This window comes from Canis lupus, chromosome 11, assembly GCF_048164855.1.
Source record: "Canis lupus baileyi chromosome 11, mCanLup2.hap1, whole genome shotgun sequence".
Classification (NCBI taxonomy): Eukaryota; Metazoa; Chordata; class Mammalia; order Carnivora; family Canidae; genus Canis; species Canis lupus.
In genome coordinates, this window is record NC_132848.1 from 29,602,291 (window position 1) to 29,625,292 (window position 23,002).

General features: G+C 55.5%; 2 protein-coding genes and 1 long non-coding RNA gene across 3 annotated transcripts; 1 reads left to right on the forward strand and 2 right to left on the reverse strand.

The window, feature by feature from the left end:
* Positions 1–2,229: 2,229 nt before the first annotated feature.
* LGALS1 (galectin 1) lies at positions 2,230–5,706 on the reverse strand. Its single transcript, XM_072844058.1, has 4 exons — positions 5,497–5,706; positions 4,189–4,268; positions 2,676–2,847; positions 2,230–2,426 (listed from the first exon to the last, which is right to left on the reverse strand). Exons 1-4 carry the CDS (start codon positions 5,503–5,505, stop codon positions 2,280–2,282), a joined length of 408 nt encoding a protein of 135 aa, XP_072700159.1. The 5' UTR covers positions 5,506–5,706; the 3' UTR covers positions 2,230–2,279.
* On the forward strand, positions 5,062–15,491 carry LOC140642878 (uncharacterized). Its single transcript, XR_012039267.1, has 2 exons — positions 5,062–5,649; positions 15,211–15,491. It is a non-coding gene; the product is annotated as an uncharacterized lncRNA (long non-coding RNA).
* A 192-nt stretch (positions 15,492–15,683) lies between these two features.
* On the reverse strand, positions 15,684–22,162 carry PDXP (pyridoxal phosphatase). Its single transcript, XM_072844057.1, has 2 exons — positions 21,568–22,162; positions 15,684–17,088 (listed from the first exon to the last, which is right to left on the reverse strand). The coding sequence occupies exons 1-2, from the start codon at positions 22,139–22,141 to the stop codon at positions 16,772–16,774; spliced, it is 891 nt and encodes a 296-aa protein (XP_072700158.1). The 5' UTR covers positions 22,142–22,162; the 3' UTR covers positions 15,684–16,771.
* Between the last annotated feature and the right edge of the window lie 840 nt (positions 22,163–23,002).

The following is a 23,002-nucleotide window of genomic DNA, read 5'->3' on the forward strand; positions in this document are numbered from 1 at the left end:
GGTAGATACAAGTGTTCATGCAATTTGATGATGAGGGAATTGAGGTTCAGAGAGGACTAGTAACTGGTCCCGGGGCACACAGTGATGGAGCTGAGGTTTGAACACCGAGCCCAGTTTCCTTCCTGCAGACCCGGGGGTCTCATTCCCTGTCTGCCCCAAGGCTTTCCTTTGCCGGCTAGTCGTCCCTCCCACCCCCATGTACTGCGGCCTTCAGCAGGTGTAGGGAGAATCCGTGGGGCTGAACACTGAGGACCAGAGAAAGACCGTCCCAGAGACACTTCCTCCGATTTCCAGCAGGGGGCGGCCCGCCACAGCCGGACTTCAAAGCTGTTTCTCTTGCGGGGCCACTTGGGTACCCTAGGAGAGCCCGGAGATTGGGTGTGGCTCATGGCAGGCCCAGCATGTACACTCTATCCTCCTGGGCCCTCTTTTTTTTTTTTTTTTTTTTAAGATTTTATCTATTTATTTGACACACAGAGAGAGAGAGCACAAGCAGGGGGAGCTGCAGGCAGAGGGAGAGGGAGAAGCAAGGACCCGGATTCAGGACTCAATCCCAGGACCCTGGGATCATGACCTGAGCCAAAGGCAGACACTTAACAGACACCCCACCTCCTGAGCCCTCTTATAGACATGTACTCCCCAGGGGACCCCAAAGGCCCAGGTGCAAATAATGACTCCCATTTTACAGATGAGAAAACTAAGTGTGAGGGTGGAAAAGCACCACCACCCTGGCTGGGTCCCACAACTAGTGCTGCTTCTCCTAGAGAATGAAATTGGCCGGTCTTCCCACCACCATCACCACACCTCAAGAGACAGTGCCCTCAGTTTTGGCGAAGCCTATGGAGGTTCTGATGCTAAGTCATCCTGAACATTGGCTCAGTTCTAGGGGCTGTTTCCCAGGGAGGTGGGGTCCCTGCAGCAGGGAGCAGAAAGGAAAAGGTGCTGAGTAATGGTCAGTCTGCAGGGTCGCCCAGCCATCAGCTCAGGCCCCATCACTTAGGACTAGTGAGTGTGGTGGGCTGGGTTAAACACGGCCGTCTGAGGTAGAGCCTGCTGGGTCTCGGGATACGCGTGCTCTTTGGAAGCCGAGAGAGGAGAGGCGCGTGGAGACCTCATCTCAGTCCCACGGAGTTTCCTGAACTCCTCTGCTCTGCAGGAAAGAAGCTGTGTGCACCCGGCCTCTGGGAGCCTGGAGGCTGCCTACCTCCAGTCGGTTCCCTGTGGTGGGGCTGGCGTGGCCCCCTCAACACCCCAGACCCTCCTATACAGAACCGGGCCAGCAGGATCTCGGGGTCATGAGTTTGAGCCCCAAGTTGGATGTAGTTATTGTAAATAAATAAATAAACAAGGGGAAAAAGGAAAAAGAAACGAGCCAGCAGTTGTGCCAAGACCATTGCTTGAGCCCATCTCTCCTGGGATGAGGGTCCTGTTCAGGGCCACAGAACCAGCAGTTTCCAGCCCAGTGTCCTGGTGGCCTTTAGGCTCCAGCACTGGGGTACATGGCCTGGAGCCCCCAAGCTGGGCTGCCCCACAGACTCAGCAGGGCCTGGTACAGACCAGGGAGTCGAGTCATCGTGCAGGACTGTTTTCCTCCCTGTGCGGACTGGGGTGAGGACATCTCCCGTGGTAGTTCAGCCCAGACAGAAGCCACCACCCACCGAGCATTTGCCACCTGCCAGGCATTGAACTTGTCCTGCTTCTCACATCTCACGTGATCTTCATGACAACCCTGATATACAACGTGCTATCACCACCTCCCCTTGTATCTAGGTGCATAAAGCAAGGCTCAAGAGGTCAGTTAACAGGTCACACAGCTCGTGACCCCACACTGAACCAGATTTCTTTCTGGCTCATGAGAGTAAAGGAGCGGAGCCGCAGAGATTCTTCGCTGCACTCCCTCTGTGCTGCTGGATATGGGGCGTGAATTGGTCCCTCCTGGCCTCTTTCCCCCTGGTTTCATTGACTCGTCATGTTTTGAGCACCTGCTGTATGCTGGGGCTCCCCAGGTTGGGAGCTGATTGAGGGCTTTGACCGGGTTTATCAATCACCAGTCCCCTCCCATGTACTGAGCTCCCTGTTGGGCCCTGGGGAGTCAGGGGAAGATGTCCCTGGCCCTTAGGAGGCGTGCACTGAGGAAGCAAATGGAAGTGAAGGAAGACGGAGCCTAGGGGAGTTGGTGGCAACCTCCTCTTCCACTGCCCCAACCCAGACACACACAGGAGGCAGGGAGAGGGGGAGCAGAGGCAGCTGCCTTTATTAGGGGCCACGGGCCGGCGCCTTTAGTCAAAAGCCAGGCACTTGATCTTCATGTCACCATCAGCTGCCAGGTAGCTGATGGCCTCCAGGTTGAGGCGGTTGGGGAACTTGAAGGTGTATCCATCTGGCAGCTTGATGGTCAAGTCAGCCTGGTCGAAGGAGATGCACACCTAGGGGGCAAGGACAGCAAGTAGCTCAGACCCTGAAGCAGGAGCCTACGCTCTGCACTCACAGAGCGGGCCCTGTGGGGAGAGGGCTGGTGCTCACTGGCCTCCCTGGCCTGGAGACAGCAGGGGAAGGGAGGGAGAGGACAGGGAGGGGAACGGAGGGAGGGTGGGGAGGGGGCACCTAGGACTCTAGCCACTAATAACCCAGCTCCGCCCCAGCCCAGCACCCCAGCATCCTGTGTCCCAGCCCACCTCTGTGACAGTCCCGGGCTGGAAGGGGAAGGCGGACTCTCGAAGCTCCTCGCCCCAGGCCCCGCCATCCTTGCTGTTACACACAATGGTGTTGACGTCGCCATGGGCTTCAAAGCGAGGGTTGAAGTGCAGGCACAGGTTGTCCCCGTCTTTGCCCAGGTTCAGCACGAAGCTGGAGAGGAGCAGGGGGTACTGAGGCCTCCTCAGCCAGCTGCAGCCCCCCGAGACCACCCAGCCGGGGCCACCCAGAGTGCACCATGACCTTGCCAGCTGGGGGACTCAGTGCGGAGGTAAGAGACCAGACCGGAGCTCTAGTTCTGGCCTAGCTGCCTCCTTGCTGTGTGACCTCAAGCAAGTCCCCGCCCTTCTCTGGGCCTCAGTCTCCTCATCTGCACAGTGGGGGCTGCATGAGAGTGATCTCTAAGGGTCTTGCTGTGCTGACAGCCAAGACTCTTGCAGACATTAGTTGGTGTCCCTTTGGGCAAGGATGGAGACTCCCCTACAAGGTGACCTTTGGGAGGGCTAGGGTCCTCGTATATCTCTGTACTCCTAGTGCCCAGCATGATGACACACGGTACGTGCTCAGTAAACACCATGATCATCGTCATCATCAAAAAGAGCATCCAGGACACCTGGGTGGCTCAGCAGTTGAGCGTCTGCCTTGGGCTCAGGGCGCGTGATTCTGGGGTCCTGGGATGGAGTCCTGCATTGGGCTCCCTGCAGGGAGCCTGCTTCTCCCAATGCCTATGTCTCTGCTTCTCTCTGTGTGTCTCTCATGAATAAATAAATAAAATCTTAAAAAAAATAAAAGACAATCATACATTTGCTGAGTGGAGAGCAGAGCAGTACGTACCTCGTACCTCGGAAGGTTTGGTAAGCATGATAAGGATAGTGCACATGAAGTGTGCGGCTCTTTCTAATGTCAGCTGGTCATCATCATGGTCACTGAGAGATCCAGCATCTCACTTCCTCCACACAACCACCTCCCCCCTCGGTGAAGTGATAACAGACTGAATGAAGCTCAGGGCGGTGGCTTGACTGGTCCAAGGTCACCATGGCTGCTGAGGACCTAGGCAGCCTGCTGAGTGAATGATGAGTGAAGAAGGCCCAGAAGGGATGAAAGGCTGAGTGAGTGAAGAGCGCAGGACCCAGGTTCCAGGGACCTCCGAGGGCCGAGGGCCGGCAGCCGGGTGCCCCCCATTCCCTCTCCCGGCCCCCCCGCGGCCTGGGCTCCCGCCTACAGTGGGGGCAGGGCCAGCCAAGGTAGATGAGGAGGCCGCAGCTGGTTTAGTTTAGGAGGCTCCAGCAGGGAGGGATGGGGGCGACTCTAATGGGGGCGTCCAGACCCCGCAGAGGAAGTGACTCACCCCAAGACGCCATGGCCTTAACCCCCTCGCCGCCGGAGGGGAGGCGGGGCCTGGCCAGCCACGCCCCTGCCCGACGCGGATCGGACCCCGGGGCTCGCAACCCCGCGCCCCTGCCGCCCGCCGCCTCCCCACCTTCACCCCCTCACCTCTTGGCTTCGGGGACCACCTCGCATTGCACTCTGAGGCACTGCCCAGGTTTGAGACTCAGATTGCTGGCGACCAGACCCTGCAGAGACGGGACCGCAGCCAGCCGGGTTAGGGGACGCGGTGGCGGGGGTGGGGTGGGGTGGGTGGGGCCGGGGGTCGTCCCCGCCCCGGACCATCTGACCCCGCCCGCTAGAAGCCAGGGGAACCCGGCCCAAGTTCTAGATTCCCTCTGGGTGGTCCTGGGCAAGTCGCTGCTCCCAACCGGGTCCATTTCCCATCTGTAACACCGCTGAGGTTGTAGAAGCCAAGATCTGCAAGTTTCTGCGATTCAGCTCGGGGATTTTGGATTCAGAGGGGTCTGGGAGGTGGGAGGTGGGAAGTTATGCTCTATCCCTTCATTTGATAGATGGAAAGAAGCAGATTGACACTGCGACTTAGGTGGCAAAGGAAGGTGCATGGGAGGGTCTGCCCTTCTGCTGGAGAGGAAGGGGCGGGGGGCTGTGCAGAGGGGCGCAGGGGCTGGGGAGGAGACCCCAAGGGGCACGGAAGGGACAGTGAGTGGGCGGCCAAGGGCCCGAGTCAGCAGCCTGGCTGGCTGGGCAAGAGCATGATTGAGCGCAGAGCAAAACTGGTGTGAGTGGTTCCTTCTGCCAGAAACTTGAACCGTTTCCCTCGGGGCCTGCGGAAGATTCTTGCCTCCTCTCCTCCTTAGCACTCACAGCATCTCCCCGCAGGGGGAATGTGCGCGTGGGGGAGGGGAGTACCCAGCCCCCACCTAGCTCGCTGGACGGAACCACCCTCCGCCCACTAACCCAGGCAAGCGCCCTCCCAGGCGGCCTGTCTCAGATCCTGGCGACTTTTCAGACCTCTCTAGAGCAGAGATGACTCGGCCCTGGCCCAGTGACTGGGGACAGCTGCAGGGGGGAGGGGACGGGAGGCTCTCCGGGGTGAAGCGGGGTGGGGGGAGGAAAGCGGCCTGAGAGTCATCAGAGTGCTTCCCCACCCCGCCAGTCGGCCACACCCTTGTCACTCCCGCTTATCAGAGGGCTGCAAAACGTCAAACTTTGACAGAAAAAACTGCTGTTAGATCCTGGAGGAATTCAGATAATCCTGAGCCAGAGACGACCTTGGGAGGCCACGGCGCCCACTCCCATTTTACAGACGCGGCCACTGAGGCCCAGAAAGAAGGACTTGTTCGAAGCCACGCCCCGGGAACTGGAACCCAGATCCTCATCTGCCCCCACTCTGCCCCTGGCTGTCTGTCCCCACGCCATCCCTGGGCTTCGTGGCGGGGTCCCCACACTCACACAAGCCATGATTGAGGACCGGAGGATGTTCCGCGGGCTGGAGCACCAGCTGTCTCAAGACTCTTCGCGAGAGGTGGGCCTCCGGGCCGCTCCCACCCTTTTAACGGGACCTGACTCCGCTGGGTCCCGCCCCCCCCGGAAGCCCAACCAATTGTAAGTCAGCACAGGGCTGGGGGCCCTCTGGGGGCGGGGTCAACGGGTTGGTGAAGCGGCTCTGGAGCAGAGGTGACCAATCAGAGGAGCAAAGCCCCTTCTTTAACCCTGCCCCCCGCCCGGGGCCAGGCTCCACCTCCCATTCTCCTTCATCCCTCCCCACCCCCCACCAAAAAATTATGCTGTGGCAGGGCCTGGGGGGAGCCAGTGGAAAATAGTTTGAGGATGAGTTAGGCACAAGAATTGGCGGGAAAGGGGCCTGGGGCCAGCAGGCCGAGCTCAGGGGTACCCAGAGAAGATGACTGAGGGCTGAGGGGACACAGGGACCTTCAGGGGATTAGAACTGGGGTTGGCAGGCTGCTCCCTGCAGGGGCCAGGGCGTGGCCTGAGCTGCAGGCCTCTGCGGAGCGCCCAGGAGCATTAACCACAAGGCCCTGGCCCCACCCGGGCCTCCCCCGGAAGCAGGGATTGTCGCTGCTGCTCACTCCTCACTAGACCTAAAGAAAGACTGGGCCAGGTGCCAGGCCTGAGGCTGCCAATGGGGCTCAGGCCTCAGGCTCAGGCCCCATGCCTCAGGCCTGCTGAGGGGCCTGCTGGGGATCCTCCCAGAGCTCCTGCCTGAAAGCCTCTGGCCTGATCAAGTCAGGCCTGAGCGGGGCCCAGTGGGGGTTGGGGGCCCCACTCGGTGTCCCCCTCCTTTCCACTCTCTAAACATGTCTCTCTCCAAGACTATGGACAGCCTTTCCTTTTCCTGCTGGTTAGCAAATATTTTACTGAGCATCTACTATGTGCCTGTCCTGAGCTAACCTGTGAGGATTCAGAGAGGGACCCCCATCGAGTCCCTGCTCTCAGTAGCCCACTGCTGGGCCAGGACCTGACTAATTAGCACGATCCAGGTTCTAAGGGAAGTCATGAACAAGCACCGTGGTGCTATGGAGACTGTCCAGAATGTGGACTTTTTTTCTTAAGATCTTATTTATTTGAGAGAGAGGATGAGTCTGGGGAGGGGCAGAGGGAGAGGGTGAAGCAGATTCCCTGCTGAGCAGTGAGCCAGACATGGGGCTTGATCCCAGGACCCTGGGATTATGACTGGAGCTGGAGTCAGATGCTCAACCGACTGAGCCATCCAGGTGTCCCAGTAGGTAGGTCTTGCAGAATGCGTGAAGAAGGAGGGCCTGGCACTCCAGCATGAGCAAAGGCTCAGATGTGAGAAAGCACAGGTCTGGGTAACAGTGAACATCTGGGCATGGCTAGAGTTTCAGGTATGTTGGAGAAAGATGGGGCATGAGACTGGAAAGCCAACAGTATCTGGATCAGGAAGGGCCTCATTAAGGGGCGGGAGCCATAGAAGGTTATAGGGAAGGTGAGTATTGAGGACAGATACGGACTGCAGGGAAGATCACTGTAGCAAGAGTTGAGGGTGGGTTAGAGGGGTGCTCACTTCATACAAAGGAAGTAGGAGGAGAGAGGGTGTGGGGAGCACCGGCCAAGGTGGGGCACGTACTAGGAGAGTCGTCACCAGCACCTCCTCCACGCTATCGTCTCCTTTCTGAAATTGTCGGCACTGAAGGGGGAGGAAGACTGGACTAGGAGTGACTCACATCTGGAGGCCAGGTCCTCCACGGCCCCCCACCCCACCTTCTTCCAGATGACTGGAGCCCACCCTGGCACAGGAGGAGTGGCCAGGAGTGCCTGGGCCTTCCTCCAGGAGGCTGGGCTGCCCCATCTCTGAGCCCCTCATCCCTTCCTCCAAGACCAAGCCTCCAGGAGGCTGGGCTGCCCCATCTCTGAGCCCCTCATCCCTTCCTCTAAGACCAAACCTCAGAAACCAACCGCAGCTGCTTCATTTTTTCCTCTAGGGCCTCCCCTAAACCTCAACCTAGGAGGGGTGGGTGGAGCCATCCCACTGCCTTTCCTTTGTGCCTCCCCTCCAAGCACCACCAACACCCTCTGCCTGGTCCAGGAGTGGGGGCATTTGAGGAGTCCTGCCCGAGGAGCATGGGTGCTTTAGGCATGGTCCTTTGCCTGCTGGCATCATGTGGGTCCGGCTGGCCGTCCCAGCCCAGCAGTCGGGCTCTCGGGGCCTGGAGAGCTGCTCCTTCCTGCTTCCCCCGGCCTGGAAGACAGGCCCAGCATCAGGACGTGTATGCTGTTGACCAGGGGCTGCTTTATTCTCCAGGGTCTGGCCCCCTGAGGGCTGGTAGGGAGGTGGCCTGAGTGGTGAACAGGCCTCCAGAGAGGCCCCTTTGGGAGTCCAGGGAGTTGGATTCCATCAGCCCTGCCATGCCATCTCCAAGTAGGTCTCCCGATGGGGAGCTGAAGGCCTGCTCCCCTAGGCTAGTACAGGGTGGAATTCACGTCTGTTGTACTAAATAGATGACTATTTTTTCCCCAACCTCAGAAGGTTTGGGCTTCCCTCTTGTGTCATTTCCTAGGTTGAGCTTACCTTCCTGGGGTCCACGCTGCCCCGGGGGTGGGGGGTCTTCCTCTCACCCCTACCTACCTCATCCCCACCAGGCCCCTCCTGCCTGCGCTGGGGCAGGGGGTTTCTCCAGCTTCCAGCGTCCACTGGAACAGGGACTGTGGGTGTCCGGGGTGGCGGCAGGGACAAGGTGCCCTATGTGTACCCCACCCCCTTTCAGTCCTCAGGGCCTCCTAGGCCACTTATCAGTCAGGCCCTGTGCCCGCAGCCTTTGCTTTCACACATTATCTCATTCCATCTACACTTCCCCTGGCCTCATGGAGGCCCTGTGCCCGCAGCCTTTGCTTTCACACATTATCTCATTCCATCTACACTTCCCCTGGCACGGCAGAGAAGCTGCTCTGGGCACTGAAAGGAACCTGATGTTAGAATCCGGAGGGGAGGCAAGTCTGAATTTGGGGTCTGCCTGGCTGTAACTGTGGCCAAGGTCCTTGACCTCTCTGAACCTGTTCCCAGGCCTGGAATATTACCATTCACTTACGGTTGGAGGATTCCAGAAGTGATGGATGGGCGGGGGGGGTTGGGGGGGGTGCTCTCAGCATCGGTTCTCTCATGCACACCCCGAAGGCCAGGCCTCCCCAGCCCCACCCTGAGACTCTCCTCCTCCATCATTGCCCTGCAGCAGAGGCAGCAGGCTCCCTGGAACTCCTCCATCCTACAGGCTGGACATTGGCTGCTGTGGTAAGAAATGAGCTCAGCACCTCTGGAGAGGGGATCCAGGCCCTTCCCAGCCTGCCCGCTCCTGCCCTGTCCTGCCCACGGGAAGGCTGTGCCTCCTCCAGCTGGCAGTGGCTGGGAAGGCTGCTGAGCCCCCTGAAACACTATCCACATCCCTCAGCCAAGCTGGCTGGCCCAGCTGGGGACAGTGGGGAGTGATCAGGGCCAGCTCCAAGTGTCCTACATGTCAGAGCAGCAAAGGACCCCAGAAATTCTGCAACGGACCTGCTCCCTCATCTAGTGATGCAGAAACTACCCAAAGCGGGATCCCTGGGTGGCACAGCGGTTTGGCGCCTGCCTTTGGCCCAGGGCGTGATCCTGGAGACCCGGGATCGAATCCCACGTCGGGCTCCCGGCATGGAGCCTGCTTCTCCCTCTGCCTGTGTCTCTGCCTCTCTCTCTCTGTGTGACTATCATAAATAAATAAAAATTAAAAAACAAAACAACAACAAAAAAAAACTACCCAAGGGGCTGGCCCTTGGCCAAGGTCACACAGGGAGCAAGGGCTGGCGAGCCTTCTATCTGCTGAGCCAAGGAAAGAATACCATGGTCCTGGGATACCTGGACCTCAGAAAAACCAATCTTTTCCTCCCACTCCATGAAGGGTAGAAAGGACTGGGGTGGGGGGAATGCCCCCCTCAACCTCAGGCACTCTGCCAACCCCCACTTACCTTGCACATCTGTTTTTACCTCCCTGCCTTTGCTGTGCTGTTCCATCTGTGCGGACAGCCACGTCCCCAAACACATGGACTTCCTACCTGGTGTCTGTCCGTCTTCTGATTACAGGCATCACTCACCTTTGGGGAGCTACCCCTTCTCTCATATAAGGTCTGGGTGACCTCCAGACCCTGCCATTCATTAGCCCATTAGGGCTCAGGTGCAAGTCTTTTAATTTTTGTAATGTGTGTGGTTTTTTTTTTAAAAAAAATTTTAAGATTTTATTTATTTATTTATTCATGAAAGACACAGAGAGAGAGAGGCAGAGACACAGGCAGAGGGAGAAGCAGGCTCCTCGCAGGAAGTTCGATTCGGGACTCGATTTTGGAACTCCGCCCTGGGCTGAAGGTGGCACCAAACTGCTGAGCCACCTGGGCTGCCCCCACTGAGCTACCTGGGCTGCCCTAATGTGTGTGTGTGTGTGTGTGTGTGTGTGTGTGTGTGTGTTTCTTGTAAATGACATAGAATTACTTTTTAAATAATTTTTTTAAAGATTTTATTTATTTATTCATGAGAGACACAGAGAGAGGCAGAGGGAGAAGCAGGCCCCGTGCAGGGAGCCCGACATGGGACTCGATCATGGGACTCCAGGATCATGCCCTGAGCTGAAGTGGGGTGCTAAACCGCTGAGCCACCCAGGAATCCCGTTTTTTGTTTTTTTGGACTTTTTTAAATTCAATTTGCCAACATACAGTATAACACCCAGTGCTCATCCCCTCAAGTGCCCTCCTTAGTGCTCATCACCCAGTCACTCCATCCCCCAACCCTCTTTCATGGCTTGTCTTCCTCTGTATTTTCCTCCACTCAGTTTCCCTTCTAGAAGCTGAGAGCTTTTTAAGAGCTTATAAAGTATTTGAGGTCTGAAGCAAAAAATATATTGGCTCCAAAATGCCAGAACTGCAAAGCTGAAATTAATCAGCATTTACTACTCTACTCAGGTTTAAAGCCTGGTAGTCATAAAAGTGGAAACATTTGAAAACAATTTTCTAGGGTTGCATTCTCTTATTTCAAAAGGGTGTCCAAGTCTTCCAAGAAGTTAGTCACTCCTACCTTAGAGCCCCAGAGCCACATGATGTCTCAAACAAACATACAGGGGCTGCTGGGTGGCTCAGCCCGTTAAGCATCAGACTCCTGATCTCAGCTCAGGTCTTGATCTCAGGTCGTGAGTTCAAGCCCCAAGTTGGGTTCCTCATGGGGCATGGGCCCTACTTGAAAAAAAATAAAAAATAAAACAAGTGCATAAAAATACTCTGAAAATGTATAGCAAAAAAGCCCCCATATATTTAATGTGGGACTTCCGGGAAATGGGTGCATTTGAATGTTTTCTATAAGGTGCCTGGGCCTATATCAGGAGAGGTTTTTTTTTTAATTTTTTTTTTTATACTTATCAGGAGAGGTTTTGATGGTAACAGAAAACTCAAAGCAAACTGCTTTATTTATTTATTTTTTGCTTTATTTATTTTGTAAAGATTTTATTTATTTATTCATGAGAGAGAAGTAGAGACATAGGCAGAGGGAGAAACAGGCTCTATGCAAGGAGCCCGACATGGGACTCGATCCCGGGACTCCAGTATCATGCCCTGGGCAGAAGGCAGCACTACACTGCTGAGCCACCTGGGCTGCCCACAAACTGCTTTAAAATTAAGGGAAACTTGGGGATCCCTGGGTGGCGCAGCGGTTTGGCGCCTGCCTTTGGCCCAGGGTGCGATCCTGGAGACCCGGGATCGAATCCCACATCAGGCTCCCGGTGCATGGAGCCTGCTTCTCCCTCTGCCTATGTCTCTGCCTCTCTCTCTCTCTGTGACTATCATTAATAAAAAATTAAAAAAAAAATTAAGGGAAACTTTCACATAACAAGTCTGGAACGAGGAGGTTTCCATGGCCATTAATTCAGTGGCTCAATTAAATCATCAAAGGGCTGGGTTCTTGTATGATTGTGGAGTATGGCCATGGAGACAGTCCTTGTTCTTCCACGTGGTCATAATCCATGATTAGTCCTTACTCCTAGGAGAGACGAGCTAAAGGATTTCGAGTGAACGGTCTTGACATCTGCAAAGTACTCTCGAATGAGTCAGTGACAAAATGCAAATATTTATAAAGGGTGAATAAGCAAATTGGACGACTGGGAATCCAGGTGCATGGCATATGGGTGTTCATTACGCCATTCCTGCAGCTTTTCTGTGGTTTGAAACTTTTCTAAACTAACAGTTGGAGAGTGTGAGATAAGAAATGTATACCTGGCCTCTGCCCCCTGTTCCTAGCATCTTTTGTCCTAATATTTGGTCTTTTTTTTTTTTTAAGATTTTATTCATTTATTCATGAGAGACACAGAAAGAGAGTGAGAGAGAGAGAGAGGGAGAGGCAGAGACAGAGGCTGAGAGAGAAGCAGGCTCCATGCAGGGGGCCTGACGTGGGACTCAATCTCAGGACTCCAGGATCATGCCCTGGGCTGAAGGCAGGCGCCAAACCACTGAGCCACTCAGGGATCCCCTAATATTTGGTCTTTGACTCAACCTGACACAAGATATCCTAAATCCCTTGGAAGTTCCTGGGTTATGGGTGAGCCCCTGGATAGCTTCTGGGTGGGGGCTGGTCACCAGAAAGATCAAGCGCTGGTTAGAAGCTTGAACTTTCAGCCCTACCCCTCATTCTCCAATGAGGGAATGGGCCGAAGATTGAGTTATGATTGATCATGTCTATGTGATGAAGTCTCAAAAAAAAAAAAAAAAAACCCTAAACGTATAGGGTATGGAGTTTCTGGGTTGGTGAACACATGTACACGCTGGGAGGGTGACACACCCTAACTCCATGGGGACAGAAGCTCCTGACTTGGGACCCTTCTGGACCTTGCTCTATGCATTTCTTCATTCAGCTGTTCATCTCTATCCTTCATTTCATTTATTATATAAAAAACCAGTAAATATAAATGTTTCCCTGAGTTTTGTGAGCTGTTACAGGAAATGATGGAGTCTGAGAAGGGGGCTTTGGGAACCTCCAATTTATAGCCAGTTGGTCAGAAGCACAGGTGGTGACACCTGGGACTTGCGAGTGGCATCTGAAGGGGGGTGGGCAGGGAGTCTTGTGGGGCTGAGCCCTTAACCCTGTGGGGCCTGCACTAACTCTAGGTAATGCCAGATTTGAGTTATAGGACACTCAGTTGGTGTCTGCATAAAGCTACAGACTTGCTTGGTGCAGAAAACCCACACATTTGGTGTCAGAAGTGTTCTGTGGGCTGAGGAAACAAGTTTTCCCTTTTAGTTGGTGTCAGAGAAGTGGGATTTGCTGGAACTGCCCAGGCTCATGGAAACATGTGGTTTGGGAAGAGAAAGGAAAGGGCAGAGAAGAGGAACCTTTGATGCTCGGGTGACCACGTCACCACGTGGCGGCTGTGCTGTACTCAGTTAACTAATGGTAGCAGTGATGTTATTTAGAGATGGCTCCAGCTCCTGGGGACTTACTTTACTGGATACATAAGGCCACAGATACCCTCCCCTGGTTATGGTTATCTGTAATAGCTAAAATGAAATCAAGAGAGTGCTGGGTGGGCCTTAGTGCCAGAGAAAGCTCAGATTTCAAGGAGTCTGAGCTGTAGCCACCAGCCTCAAAGCCACCTCCATAGGAAAAAATGATGTCAAGTCAAAAGAAAGTCCCTCTAAGGCCTCTGGTCACCAAGAGTGGAATCAGGGGGCGGGGGGACAGGGGAGACAAAACCAGGAAACTATTGAAAACCAGGGAGTAGAGTGGGACGGAGTTGTTTCATTTTACAGATTGGTGTCATCAGCTTCCCAAAACATTAACTGGGAATCCAGGTGAAGGACATAGGGGTGTTTATTGTGCTGCTCTTGAACGTTTTCTGCCAGTTTTAAACTTTTCTGAATTAAAAGTTGGGGAAGGGGCACCTGGCTGGCTCAGTTGGTAGAGCATGGGAATCTTGACCTTGGATTTGTGAGTTTGAGTCCCACTTTGGAAAGTGTAGAGATTCCTTAAAAATAAGATCTTAAAAAAAAGTTATTTTTTAAAGTTTGAGGAAACAGCCCCAAGTTCTTCCCATGCTCTGCCACCTGAAGCAGTCATGAAGTGAAGTATATTGGGTCAGCCTTAGGATCACAGAATGGCTGCAATGCAGCTTCCACATCCAAAGCCCAGAAGAATGCTTCCCTCCTCCATTCACGGCCTTTAAAAATGAGGCAAACCTTCCCAGAATCTCTCCCAACAGACCTCTCCAGGTGTCTTTTTTTTTTTTTTTTTTTTTTTAGTTATTTGAGAGAGAAGACAGAACACAAGTGGGGGTGGGGTGGGGAGGGGGAGAGGGAGAAGCAGGCTCCCCACTGAGCAGGGAGCCCAACACAGGGCTCTATCCCAGGACCCCGGCACCATGACCTGAGCAGAAGGCAGACACTTGACTGAGCCACTCAGGCACCCCTCTCACCACATGGTCAGAAGCATATCGCAAGACTATGGCTAAACCAATCACTAGACTGGGAAATCAAATAACCTTGATTGGTTTAGACTCAAGCTTTAAACCAATCAAGAGAGACTGAGATGCCTCCCCCTTCTGATTCACATGCCACCAGGTTCTACTTCTCTCAGGGAAATCTGGTTTCAGTCCACAGGTTAGATGGGGAGTGGCTGCTAGGACCAGAGTGAGGCCAGAGAGGAGGGCACTCACTCCTCCACGGAGCACATGACCCAGTGTGGCCAAGAGCTCTGCTCTATCCCCTTGGGCACAGGTTCTTTTTTTAAATTTTTTATTTATTTATGATAGTCACAGAGAGAGAGAGAGAGAGAGAGAGAGAGAAAGGCAGAGACATAGGCAGAGGGAGAAGCAGGCTCCATGCACCAGGAGCCTGATGTGGGATTCGATCCCAGATCTCCAGGATCGTGCCCTGGGCCAAAGGCAGGCACCAAACCGCTGCGCCACCCAGGGATCCCCCTGGGCACAGGTTCTGAGATGGGCTTGTGACCTAGGCTGGGCCCACCAGAGTCAGCCTCGCGGGTGTGGGTCAGATGAGGCAGCGCCAGCAAGAGGGATACACCTGGAGATGGCTGGACCAGCTCACAGAGTGAGGGGACAGGAGCAGCCAATGAACTAAATCCCTCGTGCCTTTGCCAGGCTGAGCAGAGTTCCTATCACAGCCAGAAATCTCTAAGAGTGAAAATATGACTTCATGAAGCAGCCAGGCTCAGTCAAGCACTCCCTCTTGGCAGGAGGAAGCACACTGGAGAGCATCTCCCAGACCTCAGTCCCACCCCTCATCTGACATGGGAGGAAAGAGGTTGAGCAGGAAGGCCTGGTGCAAACTTCTGCCCAGTAAATCAGTGACAGGCCTGGAACAGCCATGGCATCTTCCCAGGGGGCCACCCTCAGCCAGCTCACAGAAGGGCAGCTGGTCACAACTGCATCCCGGGTGTGAGGGGTGCCCAAAAGGGGGCTGGGGGGGGCCACAGCATCTCACCTGAGCTCCAGGAGAGCCAGGACCTATTTCCCCTTCAGTCTTGACAGAGTGGGGGTTGCAGGCTCCTAGAATCAGCCAACACAAGCTCAAATCCTGCCTCAGGAGATCATGCTTTGTGGATGCCCACCATTGCGTAAGTGCACACTGCATTTCTGGAGTATCATTTCTCTTTTTTTCTTTTTTAAATAGCGGGGCTTGGACTCATGACCCTGAGATCAGACCAGAGCTGAGATCAAGACCTAAGGAGAGATCAAGACTAGATGAGAGATCAAGACCCAAGGAAAGATGAAGACCGGAGCCGAGATCAGGACTGGAGGAAAGACCAAGACCATGGCCGAGATCCAATCAAATCTTAACTGACTGAGCCCCCCAGATGCACCCTAACACTGCATTTCTGATCCTCATTCCCCAAGTGGTAAAATGGGGAATGAGTAATATAAGCTTGCTGTTTTCTGAAGGACTGGAACAAACTGGCATCTAAATACTCAGCAAGGCATCAGGTGCCATCGGGTTAAGGTAGTACCTCACACAAAGTGCTCTGGAACCGGGGTGGGTCATCCCAGGTGGGGGAAGGGTGCAGTGGGCCAGTTCTGTGGAGACCAGGCTTAGGCAGGGGGTCCTCCTCCCACCCCACGGCCCACACAGACTTGGATCCACACAGACACACTCCACTCGCACTTTATTAAGCACGGGAGGACTGATTACAACAGAGGTGGAGGTGGTGGGAAGGCCCAGCCCCCGCCCCCACCATCACTGGCACACCATAAGAAACAAATAAATAAATAAATAGCTGGGGTGGGCATGGGGGACAGGTGGCACAGCAATCACTTGACAGCACAGGGAGGGACACAAAGCCCCGCCCTCCCGAGCTGCGGCCACCATTAACACTGGCCGGGTACCACGATCAGGGAAGGGTGGGGTTCTCAACTACAGAAGCCCCCAGAGCCACCGCGTGGCCCCCCTAGATCACAATCTTTATGGAGGAGGGGTGTCTTCAGCACTTGAACCCTTACTTATTGACAGGCATCAGGACCCCTAGCTGCTCTGGTCAGATCCAGACTGTCCAGAGGCCACCGTCTCTCAGGCTTCTGGATTGTTCTTTTTAGGATCTAAGAGTCCAATGAGTCCTTATTACCTGGTGTCCTGATTAGGTCTCCTCAGGACCCAGGACATGAAAGTGTCATTTTCACATAGCCTTCTGATTGGCCCACTTTGGCTCCAGAACCTCAAAGGGTCGTTATCACTTTAGGTTCCCAGTGAGACCCTTTCGGACAGACCCATCAATGAGTCAACTCTCACTTAGCCTTCTGATTGGTCCATCCAGGGTTGGTGGTTACCTAGGCCTCTGATTGGCCAACGGGAGCCCAAGGCCAGGGCTCCAGGAGCAAGTATAACTCTAGAGACCCCCCGCCCCCCAGGGATTGGGTAAGAGATTAAGTGTTCAGGGTTGGGGGAAATCTTCAGTGTGGCAGCAAAGCCCAGACTTCAGGGAGGTCACAGGGCAGGAAATAAGGCCACCTGGGCTGGATCAGGCCAGGGTGAACTGGTAGGGGAAGGGGACAGCTTCTGGAAGAGCAGAGTGCCCAGCCACCACTGGGAGGGAATGTGAGGGCCCTAAAACCTTCTGTGGGTCCCAACCCCACCAGGCTGCAGAAAATGGGCCCAGGGAGCTGGCCGCTCTTGGCCCATCGCCTCCATCTATGGGATCAGGGGTGGGGAGGGGTGGGGCTGCAGTGCCGGTCAGGTGGGCTCAGTCCTCCAACCCTTCCATCAAGTCCGCGATGCTCTCCACATAGTAATGGGGCACGAGGTCGTGCTGGCCAGACGCCAGGTAGGCCTGGGCCTCCTCCAGGCGGGAGACACCCGTGAGCGTGAGCAGCGTGGTCATGCCACAGCGGTGGCCGAAGAGGATGTCGGTCTCCAGGCGGTCGCCCACCATGAGCGTGCGGGCAGGGTCCACGCTGAAGTGCTCGGTGATACACTCGAACATGTAAGGGCTGGGCTTGCCCACCACCAGGGCCTGGCGGCCCGAGGCTGTCTCCACTGCAGCAGCCAGGCTCCCGGTGCCTGCAGGGAGATGGGAGACGCGGTCAGTGCCAAGTGGCAGCAGGGGAGATAGCCAGGCTCAGACGCTGACTTCCAGGGAGGCAGCTTGGCATGGGGGTTAGATTAGGCACTGAAATGAGTTAAAAGTCTTCCAGGGCTTAGGTGTAGTGCTTAAGAATACAGACTCTGCAGCCAGATGCAGATTCAGACTCCATCATCTCTACCCTTCTCATGCTGGCCATTTCAGCTCTCTGTACCTCAGTTTCCCCATCTCAAACATGGCAGCGTGGGGGCTGAATGAGCCACGCTGGGTGTAACTGAGCCTGGCTCAGTCAGTCCTGCCCGAGGTTTACTATTTTACCCTGGCAGCTGTGTGCCCTCGGGCAAGCCGCTTGACCTCTCTGTTTCCTTGGACTCACTGGAAAAGGCGGATCCGGGTAATGCCTACCTTCAAAGGGGTGCTGTGGGCACCGCAGGGGCAAGTGCTTTGGAAACAGACTTAATAGACAGCAATTGTGGTTACTGCTGCAAGAATGTGGGCTCCGGCAGCTGAAAGTGGCACAGCCCTCTCAGAACGCAGCAGGGCACAGAAATGTTCGCGCCTTAGCCCCAGTCAGCCTCGGCCGGCAAAGTGATCACAGGGAGAGAATTCAAGCTGGAGACAAAAAGCTACATGCTTAAAGATGTCCGTGGCCGCTGAAACTATAATAAGCAAAAGTGGGACCGCGCCCAAGTATTTAATAATAGGAAGGCTGTTTAGAAAAGGACAGTCCTGACTCTCAGCCCAGTACCATCCTGCCCCACACAAGGAGTCCACTGTGTCCGACCCACAGGCACGTCTTTGTGTCGCAAGGTTCCGCCTTCACATTAATGTCTCTGAACAAATGATGATGATAATCACAATTTACTAAGCACATTCTAAAGTGCCAGGGGCTGTGCTGGATGCTCACGGAAGCCCATTTGACAGATGAAAAAGCTGATGCTCAGTGACATTAAGTAACTTATCCAGGGCTGCACAGCTTAACAATGGCAGATAAAGGTATGCGTTTGGGTGGATCTGACCCAGTCGCGTGTGGGGCCAGCTTATACTGGCTTGGGAGTGCTGAAAGTTTCATTTTCAGGAATTTTGTGAGCTCGTTGTTAAAGCCACTATGAAAGGTCAACCCTTATAAACTTATGGTCACAATACGTTTAAAACAAAGGTGATACATTCTCAAGACCCATTACTTCCTAATTATTTTACCATTATCTATGTTCTGGAGATTATTTACATCTATAATGATGGAAATACTATAAAATGGTGTGCACACATCTTCCCAACTCCGCATTCAGTGACTTAATGTTGGAACGCCTGAAACTGGCCATGGTGGGAGTATTTACACCACGGAGACTGGAAAATGGTATAAATCAAGCTCCCCCCCACCCCCAGCTATAAACATTTGTCAATACACCACCAGGCAGATCCCCAAATGCTCTTGGCCTTGTCTTCCTTCACAGCGGAGTTAATTCCGAGTAGTTAAGCCAAAGTTAAAGGAAATAAAGCGGGCACAGACAGCAAGAATCCTCAGCCCAGCCCGCCCCCAGGCGAGGAGGAACTTGCCCAGTGTCACGGGATCAGGGCCCAGCTGACCCAGAGCAACACCACTGGGAAGTTCTCTGACACCTGACCTAGAGCTTGCTTGCTTGTTTTCTTGATAACTGGGTTGGGAAGGAAAGCTATTTGCCTTGTTGGTTAGAAATTCTTTCCAGGATGGGAAGGGCTCAACTGAGTCAGCCCAAAGTGATTTTCTCCCCTCAAGAATGGTCTCAGCTGTGTCAGCAATTTCCTCTCCCACCAGGAGAGAGCCGATCACCCTCAGCCCCCCAGGTCCCACTTTATCCACTCAGCTAGTATTTACTGAGGCCCAACTACACACCAGGCGCTCTGCTAGACCCTGGGCACAGAGCAGTAATGGCAACAAGGACCCCTACCCCAGCGGAGTGAGCATCCTAGTCCGGGAGTCTATGAACATAGCTCTGTCCTCAGACCACCACTAGGCCACTTCATTTAACATCCTGTAATCCAAGGCTGTCCCACAGTTTGGTGGTGACATATTCCTAAGACAGCAAGCATTCCGATTTGCCAGTTCAAGTGGCTGCCATGTGGCAAGATGGTAAACACACAGTTTAGGAGACCCACAGGGGAAGGGGAAGGAGAAACTGGGGGGAGAGACTTGCATTATTTCAGATTTTTATGCATATTGGGGCCTTTATTAATATTGTTATACCGCTGTTTCAAAGCCACATGATTCAGTTGTGTACAAGCATGACAGCCCCGTTGTAGCTAAGCCTCTGCCTCCCCCTCCAGGTTGTGAGAAAGATCTACAGGGTACTCGCGACACAGCCAGGCGGGGTGGGGCCCGGAGATGGAAGTGGCAGGCACAGGCAGGACACAGCCTCTCCCCAGCTCCTCCAACCACCCTTCCTGAGTTCTAGGGGCCTTTATTATTATTTTTTTAAAGATTTTATTTATTTACTGATGAGAGACACAGAGAGAGGCAGAGACAGAGGCAGAGGGAGAAGCAGGCTCCCTGTGGGAAGCCTGATGCAGGACTTGATCCCAAGACCCCGGGGTCACAACCTGAGCCGAAGGCAGACACTCAACCACTGAGCCACCTAGGTGCCCCCCTAGGGGGCCTTTAACCCACAGCCCTAACCGGAACTTTGAAGCCTCCAGGACGAAACTCACTTTTCATAGTATGGCCCAGGACAGGCAGGAGCTGCCATAGGCGGAAGCCCTGACCAGAGCCCTCATCGCGGATTTATGGGAAAACTGAAACACGCAGCAAGTAGGTCTACAACAAAGCGTGAACAGAACAGCCTAGAACTGTAGATTCCCCACCTGGAATTGGTTCTGCCGTGGCCCACACCCTGTTCCACAGTTCATCCCCTACTGTTCTGTCCTGCAGGATGCCTCCTCCAGGAAGCCTTCCCAGATCCCTTCGGCTCTAGACACTCCCTGCCACCCCATCACAATACTGCCTATTCCTCAATCGATATCACTCCCCCCCCCCATTTGGTATCAATGACAGTCTAAATCAGTGGCTGCAAGGAGGGAGTAATGGATCTGTCTCTGCCCTCAGCCTACTGACTGGGGTCCTGATTTGTCCACACACACAGTTCGCTACTGCCACCATCTGCTCTTGACTAACTCATACCCTCCAAGATGTAGGAGCCTCCACCTGCCCCTGCCTCCCCTGAGGGCCCAGATACCCACATGACAGCAGTAAGGGTGCCCTGGATATGGTTGGGGGCGGCCACAAGAGCCAAGTGCAGGTGCTCCTGCTCTCGGGCAGTTCAACTCCCCTCTCTTAGCCTGTTTGTTTTGTTTTTTAATTTTTATTTATTTATGATAGTCACAGAGAGAGAGAGAGAGAGAGAGAGAGAGAGAGAGGGGCAGAGACATAGGCAGAGGGAGAAGCAGGATCCATGCACCGGGAGCCCGACGTGGGATTCGATCCGGGGTCTCCAGGATCACGCCCTGGGCCAAAGGCAGGCGCCAAACCGCTGCGCCACCCAGGGATCCCAGCCTCAGTTTCTTTAACTGAGAAATGGGACAGCTCCATAGTAATTTAGAAACTAAGTAAGGGGCAGCCCGGTGGCTCAGTGGTTTAGTGCCGCCTTTGGCCCAGGGCCTGATCCTGGAGACCCGGGATCGAGTCCCATGTCGGGCTTCCTGCGTGGAGCCTGCTTCTCCCTCTGCCTGTGTCTCTCATGAATAAATAAATAAAATCTTAAAAAAAAAAAAAAAGATACTAAGTAAGAACAAATAGCAGGGCACTTCATAAAGCTCTGTAATAACACGAGAGGGCTCTGGATACAGCCCGCACCAGTCGAGCACCCACCGTGTGCCAGGCAGTCACCCCGATCATTCTTCCCTGGGAGGAAACTGGCATGGTGAGCCTTCCCATTTTACAAGCAGGGGACAGTGATGCTCTGCCGTTATGTAACTTAAAGATAATGGAGCCCTGGAGCTGGAACTGGAACTCAGGTCAAACTCCATCCGCCTCCTATGCTCCCGGCACACCTGCCTGCCAGCGGCGGCTGCCAGCGGCGTCCCAACCGCCCAGCAGGGGGGACGATCCTTCCAGGCGGTGTTTCCAACCCTCGGACCTCACCCCTGATTGGCAAATGGGACGAAACGGCAGGAGTCCCCGAGGCGGGTTCGGGAAGGCCAGGGCTGGGTGTCCGCCTGCAACCCTCGGGACCACAAGGGGCCTGTTTCCTCCTCTGTCAGACGGGGACCCTACTACTGCCCCTCAAGCGGTGGCAGTTTCAAGAATTACCAGACGTGGCCGTGAAGAGCTCGCCGGGGCTCCTGCAGGGCGGGCCCCGCCCTCGCATCTCCCCGGGTGCCCCCGTCACCCCGAGACACCCCTTCCTCGCCCCTCTGCCCGGGGCGGGGCGGGGCGAGCGCGGGTCGCCACCCCACCTCGTTTCCCCCGCCAGCCCCGCGCTCACCGGGGGTCCGGCTGCCGTCGCTGAGCGGGTGCCACGGGTCGCGGTCGGTGGCCACGAGCAGGCAGTCGGGGTCGCGCAGGTGCGCGCACGCCTCGCTCAGCTTGGCGAAGGAGAAGTGCTCGTCGTAGCCCACGAGCACGGCGCGCACGCGCGGGGCCGCGCCCGGGTCCTCGCCGGGGTCCCCCGCCAGGCGCAGCCCCGCGGCGCGCAGCTCGGCGCGCAGCCCCTCGCCGCCCAGCACGAACACGGCGCCCGGCGCGGCCGGCGGCCGGAGCAGGCGCTGGCGCAGCAGGCGCGCGGCGCACAGCGCGGAGCTGAAGACCTGCTCGGCGCGCAGGCCCCCGAAGCCGAGGCGCGCGAAGCGGAGAGCCAGCTCGGGCCGCGCGCGCCGGCTGTTGTTGCTCACGAACAGCGCCGCCTTGCCGGCCCGCGCCAGCCGCTCCAGCAGCTCCGGGGCGCCCGGCACGGCGCGCTCGCCGTTCCAGAGCACCCCGTCGCAGTCGAACAGGACCCCCTGCGTCCGGCCCAGCACGTCGCGCAGGGCCGCGCCGCGCAGCCGCTCGCAGCGCGCCATGCAGCCGGCCGGCCGCCCGCACGCCCGCAGCCCGCGCCGCGGCGCTCTCCCTCGGCGGGCACGGCGCGCTCGCCCGCAGCCCGCCCTGTTCCCCGCAGCGGCCAATCGGCGCGCCGGAAGGGCCAGGGGGCGGGGCCACGGCCGGCCCGCGGGCCAATGGGAGCAGGAACCTCGGGGAGCGGCGCGGCCTCGAGCTAACCGAGCCGGGAGAAAAGGGTGAATCGCGGCGGCCGCCGAGGGGAGGGGACCAATGAAGATCTAGCCTGGCCCTGCACCGCTGCCCTAGCCCTGCGGAGCTTCAACCCCGACTAGCCAATGAGAGGACGGCCTGACGTTCTTCTAGCCAATGAGAGGACGGCCTGACGTTCTTCTCGGCCAGTAAAGAGTTACGGAGAGAAAATCTGGAGCGAATAGCAGCCTTGCGTTCCGCAGCCAATCAGGAGCTGAGGAGGGCTGGTTGCTAGGAGGAAAACAGATGCTCAGGGACTTGCCGCCTTTGGGTCAAACCTCGTTGCCCTCTGAACCGGGGACGCTCCAGTTCCGAGCAGAGTCCTGAGAAGCGTGTCGGTTTGATAGCGGAGACGCACATGGTGTCTCCTCGAGCGCCGGGGCCCCTGGCCTAGACCAGTCCTTCTCCACGCGGGCTTGGAGAGTCCCCTGGGGAACTTACGTTTTGAGATTTGATTTACATACAAGGAGGATGCGCAGATCTTGAATGTACGGCTCGATGACTTTGACAAATGCTTTTTAAAAATACCAAAGTGTGGCTGCACCCCAGAGATTCTGATTTAATAGTTTGGGGGCAGGGCTGACATATTTCGGGTTTTTGTTTTTTAATTACACAAGGCCAGGGTGGAGAGG